The sequence below is a fragment of the Antechinus flavipes genome, chromosome 3 (genome assembly GCF_016432865.1).
Source record: "Antechinus flavipes isolate AdamAnt ecotype Samford, QLD, Australia chromosome 3, AdamAnt_v2, whole genome shotgun sequence".
Lineage (NCBI taxonomy): Eukaryota > Metazoa > Chordata > Mammalia > Dasyuromorphia > Dasyuridae > Antechinus > Antechinus flavipes.
The window spans coordinates 567,410,321-567,430,849 of record NC_067400.1 but is presented as its reverse complement, the minus strand read 5'-3'; the positions used below and the strand labels follow the sequence as shown (position 1 = coordinate 567,430,849).

The window sequence follows — 20,529 nt, the reverse complement described above, 5'->3', positions numbered from 1 at the left end:
TGTAAAAGCTTGGTTTTAAAAAAGTATGTTATAAATTTTACTTTACTTTCAAAACTTTCCAGTTTGTGAGCTTTTTGCTGATGTTTTTCATGCATTTAAAAAGTTTTGTTGGCCGCCTTTTCAAGCTCTTGCTCGAAACATTTCTCTAGTTTCAGACATCTTCCCTACTCCCTTAGTTAAAAATTGAGAGGAAAAAAACCACCTTTGTAACAAGTGAAATAGTCAAATAAAACAAATCTGTACAGTGACTATGTCCAGAAATAAATGTAAGTCCTTTTTTGTATCTTCTTTGAGTCCATCACTCTTTTGTCATGAGGTATGTAATATGTTTTGTCATAGGCTCTCTGGATACATTGTTGTTCATTGTATTGATCAAGATGCTTAAATTTTTCAAAATTATTTTTCTTTGTTTTCCTTGCAAAAATTGTTTTTTGGGTTCTGCTCACTTCACTGAATCAGTTCATTACCAGAGATTTTCTGAAATTATGTCTGTAGGTCATCTCCCATGATACAGTAATATTCTCTTATGTTCGTATAGCAGTTTGTTCAGGCATGTTCCAGTTGTTGCCTCTCTAAGAATCTAGATGGTTTCTTTTTCTCTTTTAATTACCTTTTCAGGATCAGGAAGTTTGTTTTGCTTTTTGCTCTTCTGTACCTGATGTTATTCTTCCTCTTAATTATATCTCCTTCCATAGCCATACTCCTGTTACAACTTTGATGAAGTTCACCAGACTCTGTGTGTGTGTGTGTGTGTGTGTGTGTGTGTGTGAGAGAGAGAGAGAGAGAGATGGGTGGATGGATGGATATATACAAGTGGAAGTGTATGCCAGTGTGCAGCCCTCCTTTTGTCTGGTTCAAACAAGAATGAGGTTTACCTGATACCCTCAGCCCTTTCTTCTCAAGAATATTTGTATGTGATTCTTCTCTTGCATTCCAGTTTTTAAAATTGGCAAATTCCATCAAATTATAAAGTAATAGCAAATTCCACCTCCTCTATTCTTACACGGGTGCATTTCTTTTACCTTTCCTTCTCTTTCCGTTCTTAAAATCCTAAGAACAGATGTACTCTACTTCTAGGACCTCTCTCTTCCTCCCCGCCTCTCCCCCCTTTTCCCTTCTTTGAAGACATTAAGGTTTTAAAGGGATGCTTATTCCCCCTACCTTGTTGCCATTTTACTTGGGCTGTTCTCTTGCGCTTATAAGCTTTCTTTGGGCTGTTCTCTTGAGCTTTTAAGCTTTCTCTTCTGGACTTTCTGATCTCAGTATATTTTTGCTGTCTCTAAATACAACTTTACAGGCTATACTATCTTGGTTGCTCTGGAAAATTAAGCCTGGCTGCCTGCCCTGGCACTTTTGACAGACCTCTTGTCCATGGGCTTCGTTGTTTTTTTCTTAGGTGGGAAAAGTCACTATAGTTTCTTATTGGATTTCTTGGTCCTTTTCAGTCTGGTGCAAATTTTAAGGTTTTACAATGTCTATCTATATGATAATTGGACATCTGCCTCTGTTCAGAGAGTTGCTTCAGTCAGAAGTTTTGTTCAAAGTTGCCATGAGGTGATGGTTAGCTTCTTGATGAGGAGGCATCTTCCACTCCATTAAGCTAGACTGGTCCTCTCATGAAATTCACAGACCCTTATTGGTCCTGGGGACTGTGAAAGCTTTGAACTCCAGGGTTTCTCTATGCCATAATTACTCATTAGAGAAGATTTCAATGGAGGATCTACTAAGTTACATGAAAGTTTGCTAGCTGGTCCCCCCTAGAATGTTGCTTCTCTACCTTTGCAGAAGTGAACTAGAACTCCCTCTTCCTGAGTGCCTTCAATCTACTTTTCCTCCTTCATCTTTTAAGACTTCTAGTTTCTTCAAAGCACAGCTCAGTTACTACAAAGCAGCCTTTATTGATCTCCATCCCCGCTCCTTCATCTATCTTATTAGTGCTTTCTGTCTTCATGAAATTACTTTGCATAACATAGTTGGTACTTTGTATTTACTTATCTGAGTTTACATGTAATAATTACTTAGTTTGTCAAAGTGAATTATAGATAAATAGATTGCTTAATTTAAAAATTACTGTGTTGATGTCAAGACTTCATTCTGGAGAATTGAATACAATATTATCTTTATGATTTATTGTGATAATACTTCACATTTATGTAGGTCTCTAATTATATTTTAAATATATGTATATTCCTAACTATATAATTATATATTTATAATAATTACATAGGTCTCTAAACCTAATATATAGGTCAATAACTTTGATTACTATAACACAGTGTATAGAGGGTTAATATTCTTATTTTGTAGATGAGGAAACTGAGACTCAGTGAAGTAAAATGATCAGGTCTTTATTTTTTCCAAGTTCTGTATTCATTTGGCTGTACCATATTCTCTAACTTTTGTGAAGAAAATTGCTGGGGTACTTTTTTTTTACTTAATTAGTTTGAATAGGCGTTTTTCTGTCTTCCATCTTTAGTGTCTGTTCTCAGATGGCTACCACCCCAGTACAGGCTTTCATAATTGAATCCTTGGCCTCTAGTCTCTCCTTCAATCCATCCTTCCCACAGATTTGAGAATATCTTTCTGCATGTCTATCAAGTGATCAAAATAAACCTTCAGTGGCTCCTCATTTCTTCTAGGGAAAAATACAAACTTCCTACTCAGACACGTAAAGCCCCATACAGTCTGGGTCTAGGGAGAAAGATGAGATACTTTCTCATCAGTCTTATTTCACATTCCACTTCATACACTCTACATTCCAGTTAAATTGGCCCCCAAATCTGAAATTCCATCACTCTCACCTATACCTTGAAAGAACTCCTGCCTTTCAGAATCCTTATGTTAGCGCTTACATGGGTCCCTGTTAACCAGTAAGTATAATGTTCTTGTTTGGTTTTCTGGAGTTCTTTGGGGCAGCCTTCTTTTCAGTAGAGCAGTCACCACAAGAATAGCCAGTGTTAAAAGTCCAAAAGTCTTTATTGTCTCCTTCACTTGGTGCTCAGCTAGTTTTCTTGTGGCCTTTGGAGAGGACTTGGTTTCAGTGGAGAAAATGCAGGAGGACAGGCCAGCCACCACAAGGCTGATGAAGATGGAATTGAATCTCTCTCTGCTTTCCCCTCCCACCTCCAAGAGCTTGAGCTCCCAGCTCATATGCTCTACACCGAGTTATAAACCAATCATTATATCACTAGGAAACCATGACTTGTTGTAAGATTAAATCAATCATACTGAACTTAGAGAACTATTAATCATCATGCTAAACTAGATAACCATTGTCTCATCAATTCCATTGACTTAACATCTTCTAAGAATCCTTGTTTCAGAGTTATGGTCCATAACAAATAAGTAAATTTAATATTTCTTTAAGAGCCTATTATGCCAGAACTTGACTGGTTAGTGGTGTTCCAGAGATAAAAACAAAACTGTTCTTGCCTCTAAGAAATTTCTGTTCCATAAGGAAAAATAACATAAATGCAAAACATGTTCAAAGTAAATACAAGGCAATAGGGGAAGGATTCACTTCTCTATCAAGGAAATTCAGAAAAGACCTTTTTAAAGAAAGGGCTTGAACCTTGTTTTTAAAGTAAACCAGAAATACTGAGAGATGGAGAAGAACCATTCCAAGGATTGGGGCCAACTTCTACAATAGTAGAGATGGAAAAAAGAATGTTATGAAGGAGAAACAGCTGATAAACCAGTTTGACTGGAATGTGGAATGTATGTGAAAAGGAGTAGTATGTAATAAATCTTTGAAGGGAGGCTAGAATCTAATTGTGAAAATCTTAGAGTTAATAGGGAGCCAGTAGAGCTTTTTGAGCAGGGGAGTGACCTGGTTTTTTCTATGCTTTTGGAATATCACTTTGGCAGCTTTGTGAAAGGTGATAGATCAGAATGAGGAGAGATAGGGAACTTAGTACATAGCAGTACAGGGGGAGTCAATCAACTAGAATTTATTTGCTTATTTTTTATAATGCTCTACTTTTTTTTTTTTAATAGCTTTTTGTCTTTCCAAATGCATGCAAAGATAGTTTTCAACATTCATATATTTCTCCCTCTATCCCCTTTTTTAGACAGCAAGTAATCTGTAAACATGTGCAGTTCTTTGCAATTTTCTCATATTTCCACATTTCTCATGCTGCACCAAAAAATATCAATGAAAAAGAAAAAAAGCAAGCAAGCCAACAACAACAAAAAAGGTGAAAATGCTATGTTTTGATCCATACTCAGTTCTCACAGTCCTCTTTCTGGGTGCAGATGACTCTATCATAAGTCTATTGGAACTGGTCTAAATTATCTCATTGTTGAGAAGAGCCATGTCCATCACAATTGATCATCACATAATCTTGTTGCCGTGTACAGTGTTCTCTTTGTTCTACTCACTTCATTTAGCAACAGTTCATGTTCAGAGACACTTAGTCTCTGAAATCATTCTCCTGATTGTTTCTTATGGAACAATAATATTCCATAACATTCATATGCCATAATTTATTCAGCCATTCGCTAACTGGTGGGCATTCACTCAGTTTCCAGTTTCTTGCCACTACAGAAAGGGCTGCCACAAACATTTTTGCACATGTGGGTCCTCTTCTTTTTTTTATGATCTTTGGCATATAAACTCATTGCTGGATCAAGGGTTAACATGCATTTCTTCTAAACATATTTCCATGTTCATCATTCAGCTAGAATTTACAAGTGCCTACTATGTCCTATGCACTATACTGAATGCTGGGGATACAAAGAAAAGCAAAAACAAACAAACAAAAAAAATGAGTCTGATTTGATATCTTCATAGAAATGCAAGGATGTCTGAACTGGTAGACTGACGAAGGAAGGATTTATTACATATATGTGCTAGGTATTATGCTAATCCTAATAAGAGCTTTACACATGTTATCTCAGTTGAGCCTTAAAACAAGCGCTATTATCCCTATTTCACAGTTGAAAAAATTCAGGCAAATAAAAGTTAAATGAATTATCTAGGAACACATGGCTAGTGACTATCTAAGACTGGTTCTGAACTCAGGTCTTCCTGACTCCAAACCAGCTGTCTATTGTACTACCTCCTGTCTCTCCTCTCTTAACAGCTCTTTTTGATTGATTTATCTTATCTATGGGGGATAGCTTTAGATCTCCATTAGCCTAGGTCTTTGGTCTGGCATCATGGATGAAGGTATTTGAAACTGAGTGTTTTAAGCTACACTCCGTCCATAAAGAGCTCATTATATTCTCACTCCACCCCACCCCTCCATCTCCCAACCGACCCTTCAAAACTTCTGTTGAGCAAAAAGTCTGCATTGTCATCCTATACACCTCAACCATTATTCTCCTCATGTTCTGAGATGATCCTGAATCAAGTTTGTACGCTAACAGCCTATGTTTGATTTTGGAAAGAAATGAAATACTCTAGTCATTCAGCAGTAAGTAAAAAGATTTACTTAGCTATATAGAAGGATATTCAAGAAGCATATCTTTGAGAGCTCAAGCAGATTGACTTAGTGAAGTTTCTCTGCCCAAGTTACCCAATATAGTATGCCAGCCTAGCATCAGAACAGACTTACCTTTGTATTGATTTTTTTTTTTTTTTTGCTGGGGCAATTGGGATTAAATGACTTGCCCAAGGTCACACAGCTAGGGAGTGTTGAGTGTCTGAGACCAGATTTGAACTCAGGGGCTAGTGCTCTATCCACTGCGCCATCTAGCTGCCTTCATACTTAACCTTTGTGAGTAGAGCTTGTTTCTTCCTCCTCCCTCCCTCTCCCTCTCTCTCTCTCTCTCTCTCTCTCTCTCTCTCTCTCTGTTTCCCCTCCCTCTCTTTTTCCCTCTTTTCCTTCTCTCTCTCTCCCTTCCTCTTCCCTCCCTCCTTTTCTCCCTTTCTTCCTTCCTGCCCCCTTCCCTCCTTCTCTCCAACATTAAGTCTCAGATCAAGCCCTATTTCAATGGTCATTGTTTGGGTCCTGATTGATTCAGAGTAAATGCAGATTGCAGTCATTTCTGGTTTTGGCCAGAAATCCTGAGGGTCTTCCCCTCACAGATTTATTTATTTAGATTTTTTTTTTTGGACTAGGTAAAAGAAGTCATTTTCTGTTCTGCCTGATTTCTTACCTTGCCTTAATCATTGATTGGGCCTAGCTTCAGTTAAAGTGAGACCTTAGTTTAAAAAGGCTTAGGTCTCCATTTCCAACCACCCTAATCTCTCTATTTAGCCACTGGACCCAGATGGCCTCTAGAAAATGAGGCAGGTGACCTTGTACAGCCCTCCCATACTGAAATCCAATTCATATCTTTTAAAGAAAAACTGCCCTAACATGTATAGGAGCAGAAGAGTTAGAATACTACTCTGACTGCAGCTCACATAGTGGGGTAGAGGAAGGGAAATAAATAAACTTATTATGACTTTTTATGCATTTCTGATCACTTCATGCCTGGAAAATCACAATTGGCAGCTAGTTGGTTACCTTGTGTCAAGTCTCTCATTCCACTCCACTCAACACTCAGTTGACAAACTGATTTTCCTAAAGTACAAGTCTGACTCTACTACCCCCACCCTCAACTCTACTCCCATTAAATCGTGTATATAGCTAGTAAGTATCTGAGGCCGGCTGGATTTGATTTGAACTTATCTTAGTTATATCCATTTAGCAACAGCTGCCTCTTGTAGCAGGCAAAAGATAAAACTCAGTCTTTTATATGATTTCTACAGCATCCCTCGTATGTGTCTACTTGTTCCTACCCACAATCACCTCCCTAATTCAAACCTCATCTCCTCTTAATTAAATTATTGCAATAGTCTCCTTATTGGTTTCCCTCCTTTAAGCTTTTCCCTGTTGTACCCATCTTACACATAGCCACTAAGAATTGTCCTACAGTGCTAATCCTACTATGGCATCCTCCTGCTTAATGGACTCTACTGTGTCCTTATTACTTCTAGAATCAAATAGAAGTTAAAGCTCTTTTAACAGCCTGGTCCATTCATCATTCTCTAGTCTTCGATTATTTCCTTTATGTATTCTTCAGTCTAGCCTGTATTGGCTTGTTGGCTGATAGTTGATTCAATCCCCATCTTTGTATCTTTGCTCAATTACAACTGTCCCATCCCCCATATCTAGAATGCTTTTCTTTCACCTCTACCTCTTTCAAGATTGAACTTAAATCTCTGCTTTGTGCAGGAGGCCTTAGGTTAGGTTACTTTGTATCTTCAGTATATAGATATCTCCATTTGTCAAATGAAAAGGTTGATAATGGTAGCAACATTTTCTCTAGGTGATCAATATGAAATTATGTATCTACTTAATATGTGAAAGTTTAAAAATTTTTTCCCTCAGAATGTGTAGATAAGTAAAAATTTATACATACACCTGTGCCACTCTTCTGACCAGAATGTAGATATTCCAGGAATTAGCAACTACTGCATAGAAGATGTAGCAGCCTGGTTTTATAAGCAAAGAATGGCTTTTACATTTTTACACTTTATTTTTAAAATGTAGAAACTAAACTATAAAGTATTGCATGATCGAATTAGTTACAGTGCTTTAGACTAGTTTTTTGACTTCAACATTGAGCTCTGTAAATTTATTCTCCTCTGTTAATATATCTACACCAGGCGGATGGGAAATTGGGTGTTTTTGTTTGTTTTGTTTTTTTGACATGAGGTAGGGTGAGTAGATAGAATTGATTTTGTGGCTCTTTTGAATCAGTTCTGGTAAACACCTTTTAAAAAATAAAAAATTAAACTGGTTTAGAGCAGTTATCAATCTACTCTTTTTTTTTAACTGAGGCAATTTTAGTTAAGTGACTTGCCCAAGGTCACACAGCTAGCTAGGCAGTGTCTGAGATCAGATTGGCACTCAGGTCCCCCTGACTTCAGGGCTGGTGCTCTATGCGCCACCTAGCTGCCTCTTTCAATTTACTCTTTTTTTTTTTTTTTTTTAATTTTTTAATAATTTTTTATTGATAGAACGCATGCCAGGGTAATTTTTTACAGCATTATCCCTTGCATTCACTTCTGTTCCGATTTTTCCCCTCTCTCCCTCCACCCCTTCCCCCAGATGGCAAGAGTCCTTTACATGTTGAATGGGTTGCAGTATATCCTAGATACAATATATGTGTGCAGAACCAAACAGTTTTCTTGTTGCACAGGGAGAATTGAATTCAGAAGGTATAAATAACCCGGGAAGAAAAACATAAATGCAATCAGTTTATATTCATTTCCAGTGTTCTTTCTCTGGGTGTAGCTGCTTCTGTCCATCTTTTTCAATTTACTCTTAAGGTTGATACTGGCCGGTTTCTTTAGAGGGGGGAAAAAAACCACATTTGTGATAGGTAAAATTAAATGCTTAACTTAAGCTGAAAAACCAAAGATGTTGAAAGCAAAGTCTAGAATTTCTCTCCTTTTCAAATCTAGTTGTTTTAAGGTGGATCAGAAGATAATTCATGGTTCTATTGATTAACAATGTGCTGTTGTGCACTTGCAAGGAGTGTTGTCCTTAGAAGTAATTCTACAAAATTAGTTAATAGTAGTTTTAAAATTACAACCCATTAAAGAATTCTTCAGATTTGTGATATACTGGGATAGGATGAAAATAATTTCAAATATGATGATTTGAGATTCAGAGATTGTCATTTTAATGGTGAGAAGCTGTTTTGATGGAAACTGCTTCAGAATAAAAGAGCACAAGTGCATTGTGTTTCATGTATGATGTTTAAGTATATTTTGGGGACAAATACAAAAAAATGAATCAAGATAGGGGACATGGCTATATACAGTTAAAATTCTAGAAGAGTAGAATTCCTCACAGGCCCTTAATTATGGAGAGCAGCTGACAGCTTGTAGTAATGTGCCAGCCTGGCTGATAGACTAAATGAAGGGTCCTGGTGATGAAGGCACTGAGTACAGTTTGGGTCTCAGTGACTTATTACTTTTTGGTTTCTCTCTGCCTTTTTGTGTTGCGTCATTGCAGAATCTTTAAGGATACTGCATTTTTCCCCCTGCCTCTTGCCCCTTATCCTCCTTGAAGAGTCATAATAACTGAGTGTCAACTGATCAGTCATCCAATATTAACATAGTAATATCAAAGGTTGAAGATGGCAAACAAGAAAGGCCTCTGATAGGAGGTAGGACTTTGTTAGGTTTGTGAAAAAGGTAGAGGTAAAAGTGGGTCTTCTCTGTAGAAGACAGTCTGTTCATGGTTGTTAGAAAAGAGGGCTATTTGGCTGGAATAGAAAGTTTATAATGAAGAATAATTTGCAATAAATCCGGAAAGGTAGAATGGAACCAGTCTGTGAACAAATTTAAATGCCAAGTAAAAGTTTTGGCAGTAAGCACTGGAGCTTTTTGAATTGAGGAGAGATCTATGCTTTTGGAATATTAATTTGGTAACTGTGGAAATTGCATGGAGAATAGAAAGATGAGATAGGGAGACCAAATTAGGAGGCTGTTGGGATGATTTTATAAAAGCTTGGTGATAATGATGATCAAGCAGTTATCAGTGATAGAGTGCTGGGCCTGGAGTCAGCAAGACTCACTTCCTGGAGTTCAGCTCTGGCCTCAGACAGTACTTGTGTAGTCTTGGGCAAATCATATAACATTGTTATCTGTCGAATGAGCTGGAGAAGGACATGACAAAGCACTGTAGTATCTTTGTTAAGAAAACTTCAGATGAGGTCACGAATAACTGGAATAAGACTGAAACACTGAAATGACCCAAACAACAGTAGTAGCATTTATTTAGGCTTTAAAGTTTACAAAGTTATGTTACATCATTGGATCATCTCAATAACTCTGAGAGGCTGGTGAGATGATTACCCCCATTTCATGGATGAAATCACTGAGGTTGAGGGAGGTTAAAGTGACTTGCCTTAGGTCATGAATAGGCCTGAGGTCTTTGGACTTAAAAGTTCAAAAAATTGATGTCCATTTTGTCACCCAGTTGAATCCCAAAGTACTTTAAATTTATCATGTACTTTATATATTTCATCTCACTTGATCCTTGTCAAAAAAGATTTATTAAATCCTACTATATGGCAGTCTTTTGCCCTTAGGGAGTTTTTTTTTTTAATATCTTTTGTTTTTAACTAAATTGCTAATTGTGTTCCCCCATAAGCCCCACCTCTCCTTCCTCCCAGAGAACTATCTCTTATAATTAAGAATATAAAAACAAAGAAAAAGTTGATTTAATCTAACTGATGAGATCTTGGGTATCTAGGAAGTACTGATAAAATTAAGCCCTGAGACAGACAGGGAAGGGCACTGATGGTCATCAGCCCAACCTTACAATCCCATACCCTGTAGAGGTCTTGGTAACTCCATTTTACGGTACTCAATCAGAAAGCTAAATTATGTCAAACTCCCAGGGTTAAATTTCCCTGATAAATCTGTCCATGGCCTGTGCCATCTTTGCTGAATCCCTTTTGGGTTAGCCCACCACGGTATTCTGCCTTGTGGTGTCTCCTTACCCCATTCTTCCCCCATGCCTTATGGTGTCTTTCTCCTTTTGATAACTAACTTTTTTTAGGATGCTAAATTCTTCTATAGATTTAGCCTGCCAGTCAGTGGGGTTCTTTCACCTCATGGCATATTCCCTTTCTCCTTGTTATAATTGTGAATTCCATGAGGGAACTTTCTTTTTTTCCATTGTTAATTGTTAAAAACCTTTTCCTTTTCCTAAATCTATTTCATTTGTACCTTTTTGGCAAAGAGAAAAGCCATTGTGACCTGTGTTAAGTCTCCCAAGATTATGGGGGACAAGGGCAATTACTCTCAGATGATAAAAGGAAGGGATTCCATTAGGTGATGGTGAGAAAGGGTGCGAGTTGTAGTTCTGGAGATAGACAGCCAGGGCCTATAGACAGGCGAGGTCATGCCATTTTGGCTGTGCTTCTAGAAGTGGACAGTTTGCTGAGAAGGGAACAGAGTGGGTAAGCCTGGAAAAGAAGATCATGGCCACCCCGTGAAGAGCTTTCAGTGCTAAGCCTTGGCATTTCCATTGGATCCTTAAGGGAATGAATTGCCATTCCAATTATGCAGGTTAGTTGTTAGGAGGGCCTTTGTGACTAGAGACCTGAGAACAGATGGGAGAAATGTGGTAGTAGAAACAAAAAGTTTGATTCAATATCTATTATTGATTAAATATGTGGGGTGAATGAAAATAAGGGATTGGTGAGGACATTAAGATTGTGAACCTGAGTGATCAGAAAAATGGTAGCACTCTAGGCAGAAACAAGAAACTACATGTATTGTTATCAACCTATTGAGTGGTAGAGTATGTTTTGCCTCTAGTCACACAACTGGTATCAGGTAGGATTTGAATTTTGATCTCTCTTTCCTCAATTAGTCTAGCACTCTGCCTGTGTCACTGATACCGTGCTATCCCTTCAATAGGAAGACGGTGGTATAAGAGAAGGAGTGCTGTCTTTAGAATTAAGGGCCAAGATTTGCATGGTACTCAAGTAGATAAGTGACTTGGAACAAATTCCTTTACTTCTGTCTACTTTATTCAGTCTCCTCATTTGTAAAATGAGATGATTCATACTTGTATTTTTAAACTTGATAGATTGGTGTTTTGGGGATCAAATGAAATGTCTGTAGTAAACTTTAAAGGTCTTTATAAATGTTGGCTGTTGTTTTTATAAACAGGTTAGGCTGTTACTAGGCTTTTCCTAGTAAAGCTGCCAGGCTTTATTTTCCCAGGACTTCTTTCCACCAGGTAGCAAAGAGACTCAGACCTTGACCTATTCCTTGTGTTTCCAGGAGACTCTTAATTGAAGCCAGGACAGATGCATGACTAGATGGAAAAGGGAATGGACTATTTGAAAAATTATTCTCTTCTTTGCATTGGATTCTGCCATATGGCTGTCCTCTGCTGAGGAACCACAGTTCAGGCAGTGTTTTTTTGAATATTTGGCACTTTTACTCTTAGGTGAAGGCAGACCATGATGATAATATGTTTTAGTTAAAGCCATTGAATCACTGGAGATGTCATAGTAGTACAAATGAGGCCTGTTTTCATAACTTAGAGTGGTTTAAAGACTTTAGGATATTTGCAGACATGTAATTCTTTTTACCCAACAGACTTCGTACATGTGTGTCACCTCAAAATCATTGGCATATTTTCTCTCTCTCTCTCTCTTTTTTTTTTTTTTTTAACTTTTTTTGGATTTACACTGAGGTTAATTTATTTGACCTGTTGTAATTTAGGTGAGACCATTTTCCAGCAGGGATCAGTAGTATGCATGGAAAGAATAATTTTTAATGTAGCTAAGCTTTCCCTGTTCCTAGTGTATGCACATTATGTATGATATTTTTCTGGGATAAACTCTAATGTTCAGGTATTTTATTACTTCCAAGGACTGGCCATTTGATGATGGAGCTCCACCTCCTAATCAGATCGTAGATGATTGGCTAAATCTATTAAAAAGCAAATTTCGAGAAGAGCCGGGTTGCTGTGTTGCTGTGCACTGTGTTGCAGGGCTGGGAAGGTAAGTACTTACCCTTTTCTCAGTGAATTCATTAGCATGCTGAGGTAAGTTAGCTGAAGGTTTATTTGTCAGGAATTGTCATTTATTATGCTAAGTAATGGGCAGTTGGGTGGTTCAGTGGCTAGAGCACCAGGCCTGGAGTCAGAAGGACCCAAGTTCAAATCTGTCTTAGACACTTACTATATGTGTGATCTTGGGCTAGTCCCATAACCCTGTCTGCCTCAGTTTTCCTCATCTATAAAATGAGCTGGAGAAGGAAATAGCAAATCACTCCAGTATCTCCAAATGAGGTCACAAAGAGTTGGACACAACTGAAAGCTGAACATCAACATCACCACCACTAAATAATATTGAATTGCCCTGGAAAATGAGTTGGTGTTATGATGTTGTACCTGTTTGGGTTTAACTTTTAGCATTGTGGGGTTGCTTTTTTTTTTTTTTTTTTTTTTTTTTTTTGCCTATTAGGGTTAATCTTGGTATTATGTTTGATATATTAGTTATTTTGTTGGTGACATCAATTTAATGTAGTTACCTTAAATCCTTGAATTTAAAAAAAATTGCAGATTCCCAGCATTCCCCTTCCCTTGACTTTTCCAAATGATTAAATAGTAAATTTATTGTACTATTCAGTTATTACTTGTTTTCAGCTAGAGCCACATCTTTAAAGATGATTGTTTTTTATTTTAAATGAAGAAAGTAGAAGAGAGTGGATAGTTTTATTTTAATCTTCCTAAAGAGATTTATGAAGATTAGTGACCATTATGATTTAAAAGCCTTTTCCTTTTTTGCAGCATCCCAAAATGCTCAGCTCCTTTTTGGTCAGCAGATTAAACTGCTTATTTATGATAAGAACTTGGCCTTAGAACATTAGATGAAGTTATTTTTGCCCTAAAATAAAGGTGACTCAGACTCAATTCTTCAAACTCTAGACTTGTTGTGCTTAGAAAGCATTTCCTGCTGTGCCCCCTAAAGCTGAGGGGAACTTTCCAGCTCAATTCTGGGAATTTTGGTAGCTGTTCTGTGCTCAAATTCTAGGATGGCAATTGGTAACTTGTGTTTAATTTAAAGGAGTTACATTGGGAGCTGTTTCCAATTACCAGTCCTTCAGTATTCTCTCCCTAAACTCACAAAAAAGAATTATAGCAATTTTAGTGCATCTAGTGAAGGGAAGTATTAATACCATCCTGAAAATGAGAATTTAGAAAGCACTCTTGCAAGATTAGATAATGTATTTGTTTTTTGTTTTTTTGTTTTGATAATGGTCAGGGCCAGTATTTTACATTTTGGATGGTGCACCTAAAGAGCTTTCCGATACAAATAATGATATTTCAAACACAAAGATCTTTTGACATAGCCTTAAATTTAGTGCTTTGCTAAGAAGAAATGTAATGCTGTAGTACTTTGTGTACTACAAAAAATGTGCTGCTTCTTTAGTGAGTATGACAATCCTGTGTTTAAAAATCCTTTAATCCAAAAGATTTGTGGGTATTTACAGTCTGGTTTCTTTTTGCAGGGCACCTGTGCTGGTTGCACTTGCTTTAATTGAATGTGGAATGAAGTATGAAGATGCAGTTCAATTTATCCGACAGTAAGTATGGAATTGTGTGTTTAACAATCCTGTGGTGCAAGCTATTACAAGAAGCTCATGGTCTCACCTCCTGAGCACAAAGACGGGCTAAGGAGAAGTGTGGAAAAGAGGGAGATTTCATTTATAACATATTAACTTGCTGTCTTTGGCTTAAAAAAACTGTGGCTGAAAAAGAAAACCACATTTCAGCTCTCAGAGGCTATACCATCCTGAGGACTTGTGGACTTTATAATTTGTGTAGCAAATTCAGATTATTCACATGATCTGAATGAAGAGAAACAGTATAAATAAATAGTAAAGGTCATTCATATTCTAACAGAGCTTGTGATAATCTAGAACCTGACTCTTAATACCATTATGAATAGATTAAAAAAAACTATGTATGAAGAATTGTGATGCTGTGTTAATAGTCAGTCCTCAATTATTTGTGCCTGAAACTGGGGTGCTACAACCTATAGTTTATTTTAGAGAGGACCTAAATCTTGTTTTATAATTTAGTATGTTGGATGTGCTGTAATGCTGGCCAGAAATGTTGGTGGCCACTATTGTGCCAGCCTTCAGAAGAGCCAAATAGTCCCTCTAAATCAAGAAACCTGAAATGGTCCTCAGTGTCTGGCCAGAGGAGTGTATCTTCCCAGAAAATACTCCCTATTCCTATTTTGAAACATGTCTCTTTTTTCCAATAATAAGTATGTATGTGTATGTGTGTGTGTGTATATATATATATATATATTTATTTAAAATAACTTTTTATTGACAGAAGCCATGCCAGGGTAATTTTTTTACAGCATTATCCCTTGCACTCACTTTTATTCTGATTTTTCCCTTCCTTCCCTCCACCCCCTCCCCCAGATGGCAAGCAGTCCTTTACATGTTAAACAGGTTACAGTATATCCTAGATATAATATATATGTGCAGGACCAAACAGTTTTCTTGTTGCACAACATGTCTCTTTCTTCCCCATTCTTCAGTGGATATTGCACTGGGAAGGGGAGAGGGAAACATCAAGTTTATAAGCATACCAATTTATAAGCTAATGAAGTAATATATTATTCTCGAACAAAAGTTATTTTCTTAAGTTTCTTAAGCTATGCCATTCTGATCTTAGTGTAGCCATTTGATGGACAGTCCATGGAGATTTAAAGGGAATTTTTTCATCTCTTCTACTGGGAGGACCATAGCGCTTCACTGCAGACTTTCTTTTTTGAAGTTATGTCATAGGAGAAAGGAGCTAGCATTTAGTTGTCTTGAGTTTTAGAAAGGCTTTAGGCTGAAAACAGCAACAACACATTTAGCTTAATTAGCACGAAAGAGTTTTGCACATATTAAGTTGTGATTCTTCTATTTTCAGAAAAAGAAGGGGAGCATTCAATTCCAAACAGCTGCTTTACCTTGAGAAGTACCGACCTAAGATGCGATTACGCTTCAGAGATACCAATGGGCATTGCTGTGTTCAGTAGAGAAAAAGCTGAATTTGATCGTGTTTTTTTGTGGGGACTCTTGGTACCTGGAAATGTGAATCTGGAATCTAACTATGTCATCAAAATAGTGATGGGAGTTATTGCTCCTTAACCTCTGTCCTAATGTTTTAAAAACAAAACAAAGCATAAAGAAAACCCTCTATAACATGAAAATAAAAAATTTTAAAAAGTGAGAGAGGGGCAAAAAAGATGAATTCAGTGAAGGATGATTTTCTCCCAATGTTGCAGATTGAATTTCTGCCAGGAGTGAATCATTTCTAAACCTCCTATATTTTTAAACTTTTTTCAAAATGGGGTCTCTAAGGAAAACCAGCAGAACATTGGCCTGTGCAAAAACCATCTGTTTGGGGAACACACCTGACAGCTAGGCCTGGCCCAACCATCTCCCTGCGGCATTTCCTCTCTGGTTGTCTTTCTCTTGCCCCCCTTTTCTGTGTGTGTGTACTAGAGAGAGAGAGAGGAGAGTGTGAGTGAGAGAGAAAGAAAGGAGAGTGAGTGTGAACGAGTGTGTGTGTGTGTGTGTGTGTGTGTGTGTGTGTGTGTGTGTGTGTGTTATGTGTATACACACAGAGGCTAGGAGGAGCCCTGCTTGCTCTGGGTGTGTACAGTCTGACAGCCTTAAGCCCAACTGGGCACTTTTAGAAATAACAGTGGCATTTGTGTTCTGTGGCCCTGGGGGAATTGATTCTTAGTCTTGAGTAACAGGGAGATGCTCTTTGTAGTCTTTCTTTTCTTGAAAATTCAGCCTTCCATTAGGCAGAATGGCCAAGGAACCCTTTTAGGGGGGAGGGTGGTTTGAACGTTGGGCTTTTGGTTTTATGTTGGATTTTTTTTTTTTTTTTGTTTTTGTAATTAAGGTGAGGGTAGTATTAAGAGGAATATATCTTATGTGTGCATTCATACTTGTCCAAAGATCTTAGCTGAGAGATGAACTGTTTCCTTCTATTGCCTAAGTAAGAATATGGAGCAAAAGCTAAGTGGATGTGGGAAGATGAACTTGTTTACTAGATAGGAGGAAAGGCCTCCTCCTTCTAGGTCAGACTGGTCCTCTTGTTGGAGAGGCCCTTCCAGGCAGGGAGTTAGCGTACTTTTTTCTACCCCTTACAGACATGCCAGCTGTAGCCATTATTCAGACTTGATGTCGGACAATGTCAGAGCCCATGAATGGTTTGAAATGCCTGTTTTCAGGATTAGTTTGTGTATTGTGGGTGAGTTTTCTTGGATAGTCAGAGTAGACAGTCCACAAATGTGGATTTGAGGATAAATAAATGCCTGGTGTGGGTATTCCCAAACTGGCCCTTGTGTACAGTTTCAGTTTAACCACTGATTGCCTTGTTCTTTTCTTACTCGATTCTTTTTTGAGATTAAAATCACTGGTTCAAAACCAACAATGCCTATTGAGTATTTAGTCCACAGGCCATGGCAGGGTAGAGAAGAGACCTTGAATGAATTGGAGCCTAGGGAATATGGAATGGATTGCTTGTGAATGTGAGTAGCATGTGTGCATAGACCTTGCTGGGTTCCATGTGCTAATCTAGACTTTCTGCTCTTTCCCAGGCAACAGTTTTAGCCAGGCTGGTTTGATAGAACAGTTGTAGAGTCCTGACTGGGGCCCTTGTACTTTTTCACCTCAACATTGTATATGTAACATCGTTCCACTTCTGAGGCTTGAGATACAGGCTTAAGGTTGCCTTGTCCTGCTGTGTCTTGCTGTGCAGAGCCAAAAACTTTTCATTTGTTTAGAGCAGCTGGGTCAGTGGGAATGGACTGGCCGGCACCTTGTCTCACACTGATACCTCAGATGCTGGCTATGTGAACTGCCTCTTTTCCTTTCCCAGAGTTCTGTTTTGATTGTTAGCTAAATGCAAAACTGCAGATTATTCTCTTTCCCCCTTCCTCCTTTCCCTGAAAATACAAAATAATGCATTTTAAATTGTTCCTAGGGTTTTAAAGTTAAAAAGAAAAAAATGATGGTACTATCCAAAATTTATTATTTCAGAACATGCCAATAGATTCCTTTTTAACATAGGCCTAAGATCAAAACAGTACCCCTCCAAGCTCAGACAAGACTATCTATTTTGCTCAAAGGTTATTTCATCAATGCCATGGTAAACCTCTTGCCTTTGGAAAACTTATTTTCATTGTTGCTAAGAGGTAGGGTAGTATAGAGATCAGCAGCATTCGTGCCTGCCTACTTAGGAGAACATTCCATGTTTTGTCTAATAGAAGGGTGTACAGGCTATAGTCACTATTAGCCCTCTTTTTGTTTTGAACTACAGACTAATGTTAACTATTCTCAGAACTGGATTTTTTTTTTTTGTGTGTGAAATTAAAAAGTTTTTCTTTTGAATTTAATGAAGTATTGCTAGCTAAAGCTAGTTTGACATGGTAAGAGAGATGTCGGACTGATTGAGAGGTGTGCAGCCTGATTCCAAACAAACTCTGAACCCTTTTAAAGAACAATAAAACATATTTTACATGCTCTTTGCCTATTTTGCATTTGTTCTTCTCTTTGGTTTGCTGTGGTTTGTTATTCTGGGAAGGTTGTTATTTTAAAGGTTTGTTCTGGGCCCCAGGCTGCAAATGAGTCAAGATGAGTTGAGAGTCTGGTAAGTGGCACTAAAATGTTGTGCAGCTCAGGTGTGAAATCTGGGCAAGTTTAACTGGAATCTGTTGCCTTTCCTGATTCAGCTCTTGGGCACAATGCAACGGGAATTTGTCCGGCATCTTGCCTCACTGTTTTAGAGAATTATTTCATAGACTTTTCACAAGCTTGACTACTGTTGCTGAGCTCCCAAAAGACAGTGAGGTCCCAGAGGGAATGGATGGATGGGAGGATTGGGAGGAGGCTGGGAGCCCATGAACAGTGGAGTAAATGATTAGCTCCATTAAATCCAATCCTAGATTGTTTTTCCCATATCAATTATTTTTGGTCCTTTTATAGAAACTGCTCAGAGGATATAGTTACTTTATTCTCTGTTATGCTGTACCTTCTGAGTTTGTCAGCTGGAGTGTTGGCAGGTAGACCAGGTCACAGGATCTGTGTTGAGGACCTTAGAGGTCACCTAGTCCAATGCCCTCACCAGTTTTTTTTTGTTTTTCATTTGGGAGTTTTATTAAACTTTGGGGAAAAGATTTTATTTCTGCCCTGCCTCCACAGTAATATAGGAAAGAGAGTGGGGCAAAGGTGTAGATTCTAGATTTAGGAGGCCAAAGATAGGGCAGATGGGCAGGGAGGCTTGTCCAAGCCCAAGTATATTTTTCATAAGAGGACATTCCTGCCCCGCGGGGGCCCCCCCACCCCACCCCAGGGCATTCCCTCAAGGACTTTAGGAATCTCTCATGGCTTCTCTTTCCCTTTCAAATGTCTTCTGCAGTCTGGTGAGCAAGAACTCTCCCAACATGCTAGGCTGACTTCACACAACACCACTTGTCAATAAAATTATTCTTGCACTAAGCAAAAATTAGTCTCTATGACTTGGGCCCACTGGACTTGCCCTTTTTGGTGTGAAGCAGAATATCTTCACTTTTTCACATAAGAGCTTTTGGAGGTATCTGAAGATAGGCCATATATTATCTTTAAGCAAACCTCAAGATTTTTAATTCCTCAGAGATGAGTTTTCACTCCATTTCCTCTAGCTTATGAGTATTCTTGCTACAATACAGTACCGAGAGTGGAGCTGAACAATATTTCAGAGATGATCTGACTGGTATATTTAAATTTCATTGTGGTCATATCCCTTGAACCACATGTGCCAAAGGCATGATGCCTTTCCATACTACCTTGCTAACCTAGAGCTTGAGGATAGCAGCAAACTACCAGGTAGGTCTGCCTGGGCCATCAGTTTTGAGGGGATAGCAAAAAATGCTATAGGATTTCTGCTTTTGTGCTCTGCCTTTGAGTACCTACTAATTTGCATGCTTGTTCTTAGTATAAGTTTTTGCGCGTTATTCTTCTGATTTTAATTGTACAGACCAGCCACAATGAAGTCTACAACTGGTTACAGTTTTTAGGGCACTGGTTTTTTACGGTCTTTTACAGTTGATTTTTTATTGCTCCTGGCTAGTTCTACACACAGGCAGTGTCACTCTAGTCCTGCTGGTGGAAGAAAATTTTCAAGTGGATTTTATCTGCAGTGTATTAATGCATGGCCTAAATTCCTGCAGAGGCATAAGATAACCAGTCTGGACATGTCTTCCCAATCATAACTGGAGCCAGGCCACTGATGCTTAAGCTTTAGTCATTGTAGATAAATGGCTTTTCAGAAAATGCTTTTCTAGTTAAACCCCATGACTTGTGTCTCAGAGAGCCACAAGTTCAGACTGCTTGTAATTAGCATATATTCAGCAAGCTGAGATAACACACACAAATGGGGATTTATTAATACGGGTAGGTTTAACTCTAATCTCCTTTTATAACAAAAGATTCTGTATTTTAAGATTCATGGGATCACTTAGAATCAGTCTAATTTTCAAAAGTACAAAATAGTAATGCCTTTTAAAATAGGGAAATATGAAATGTGATCCCAGTAACGTGAAAAGCATCTGAAGCTGTATGCATGGGAAACTGAAGGGTATTATGCAATTTAATGTGGATTAGCATGCATAAATGTTTTCAATTAAAAATTATTCAGCTCTAGAACTGAAGAGTTGATCACAGCTGCATGAAAAATACCCATTAATCACTAATGCTTTTATGCAAATGATTGTATTTGACTTTCATTTGGATTTGCCATTAGCACCTGGAACCAGGAGATTGATAGGTAAAATTTAATGGTTATAAAAATTAGATATTTAAATTAAATTTGGGCTAATTTACAGTACTTTTATTCATTACTACAAGTTCTCTTGCAATATGAAGAGAATGGAGAGAGGAAAAAGACTACTTGACAGCTTCTCAGTGATGACTGACATCAGGAACAACTTGGAAGATCTGAACTGTATAAGTGTTTGTCACCTGAAACAGTCTATACAGACCGTGCATTT

At 38.0% G+C, this 20,529-nt stretch overlaps 1 protein-coding gene across 1 annotated transcript in view; it reads left to right on the top strand.

Annotated features, from left to right (window-relative positions):
• Positions 1-15,716, top strand: part of PTP4A2 (protein tyrosine phosphatase 4A2) — a 36,088-nt gene extending 20,372 nt beyond the window's left edge. Inside the window, exons 4-6 of the mRNA XM_051987810.1 lie at positions 12,344-12,474; positions 13,988-14,062; positions 15,414-15,716. Of these exons, the coding sequence (XP_051843770.1) occupies positions 12,344-12,474; positions 13,988-14,062; positions 15,414-15,522 (315 nt within the window). The 3' untranslated portion in view covers positions 15,523-15,716. The remainder of the gene's footprint in view (positions 1-12,343; positions 12,475-13,987; positions 14,063-15,413) is intronic.
• Positions 15,717-20,529: the final 4,813 nt, after the last annotated feature.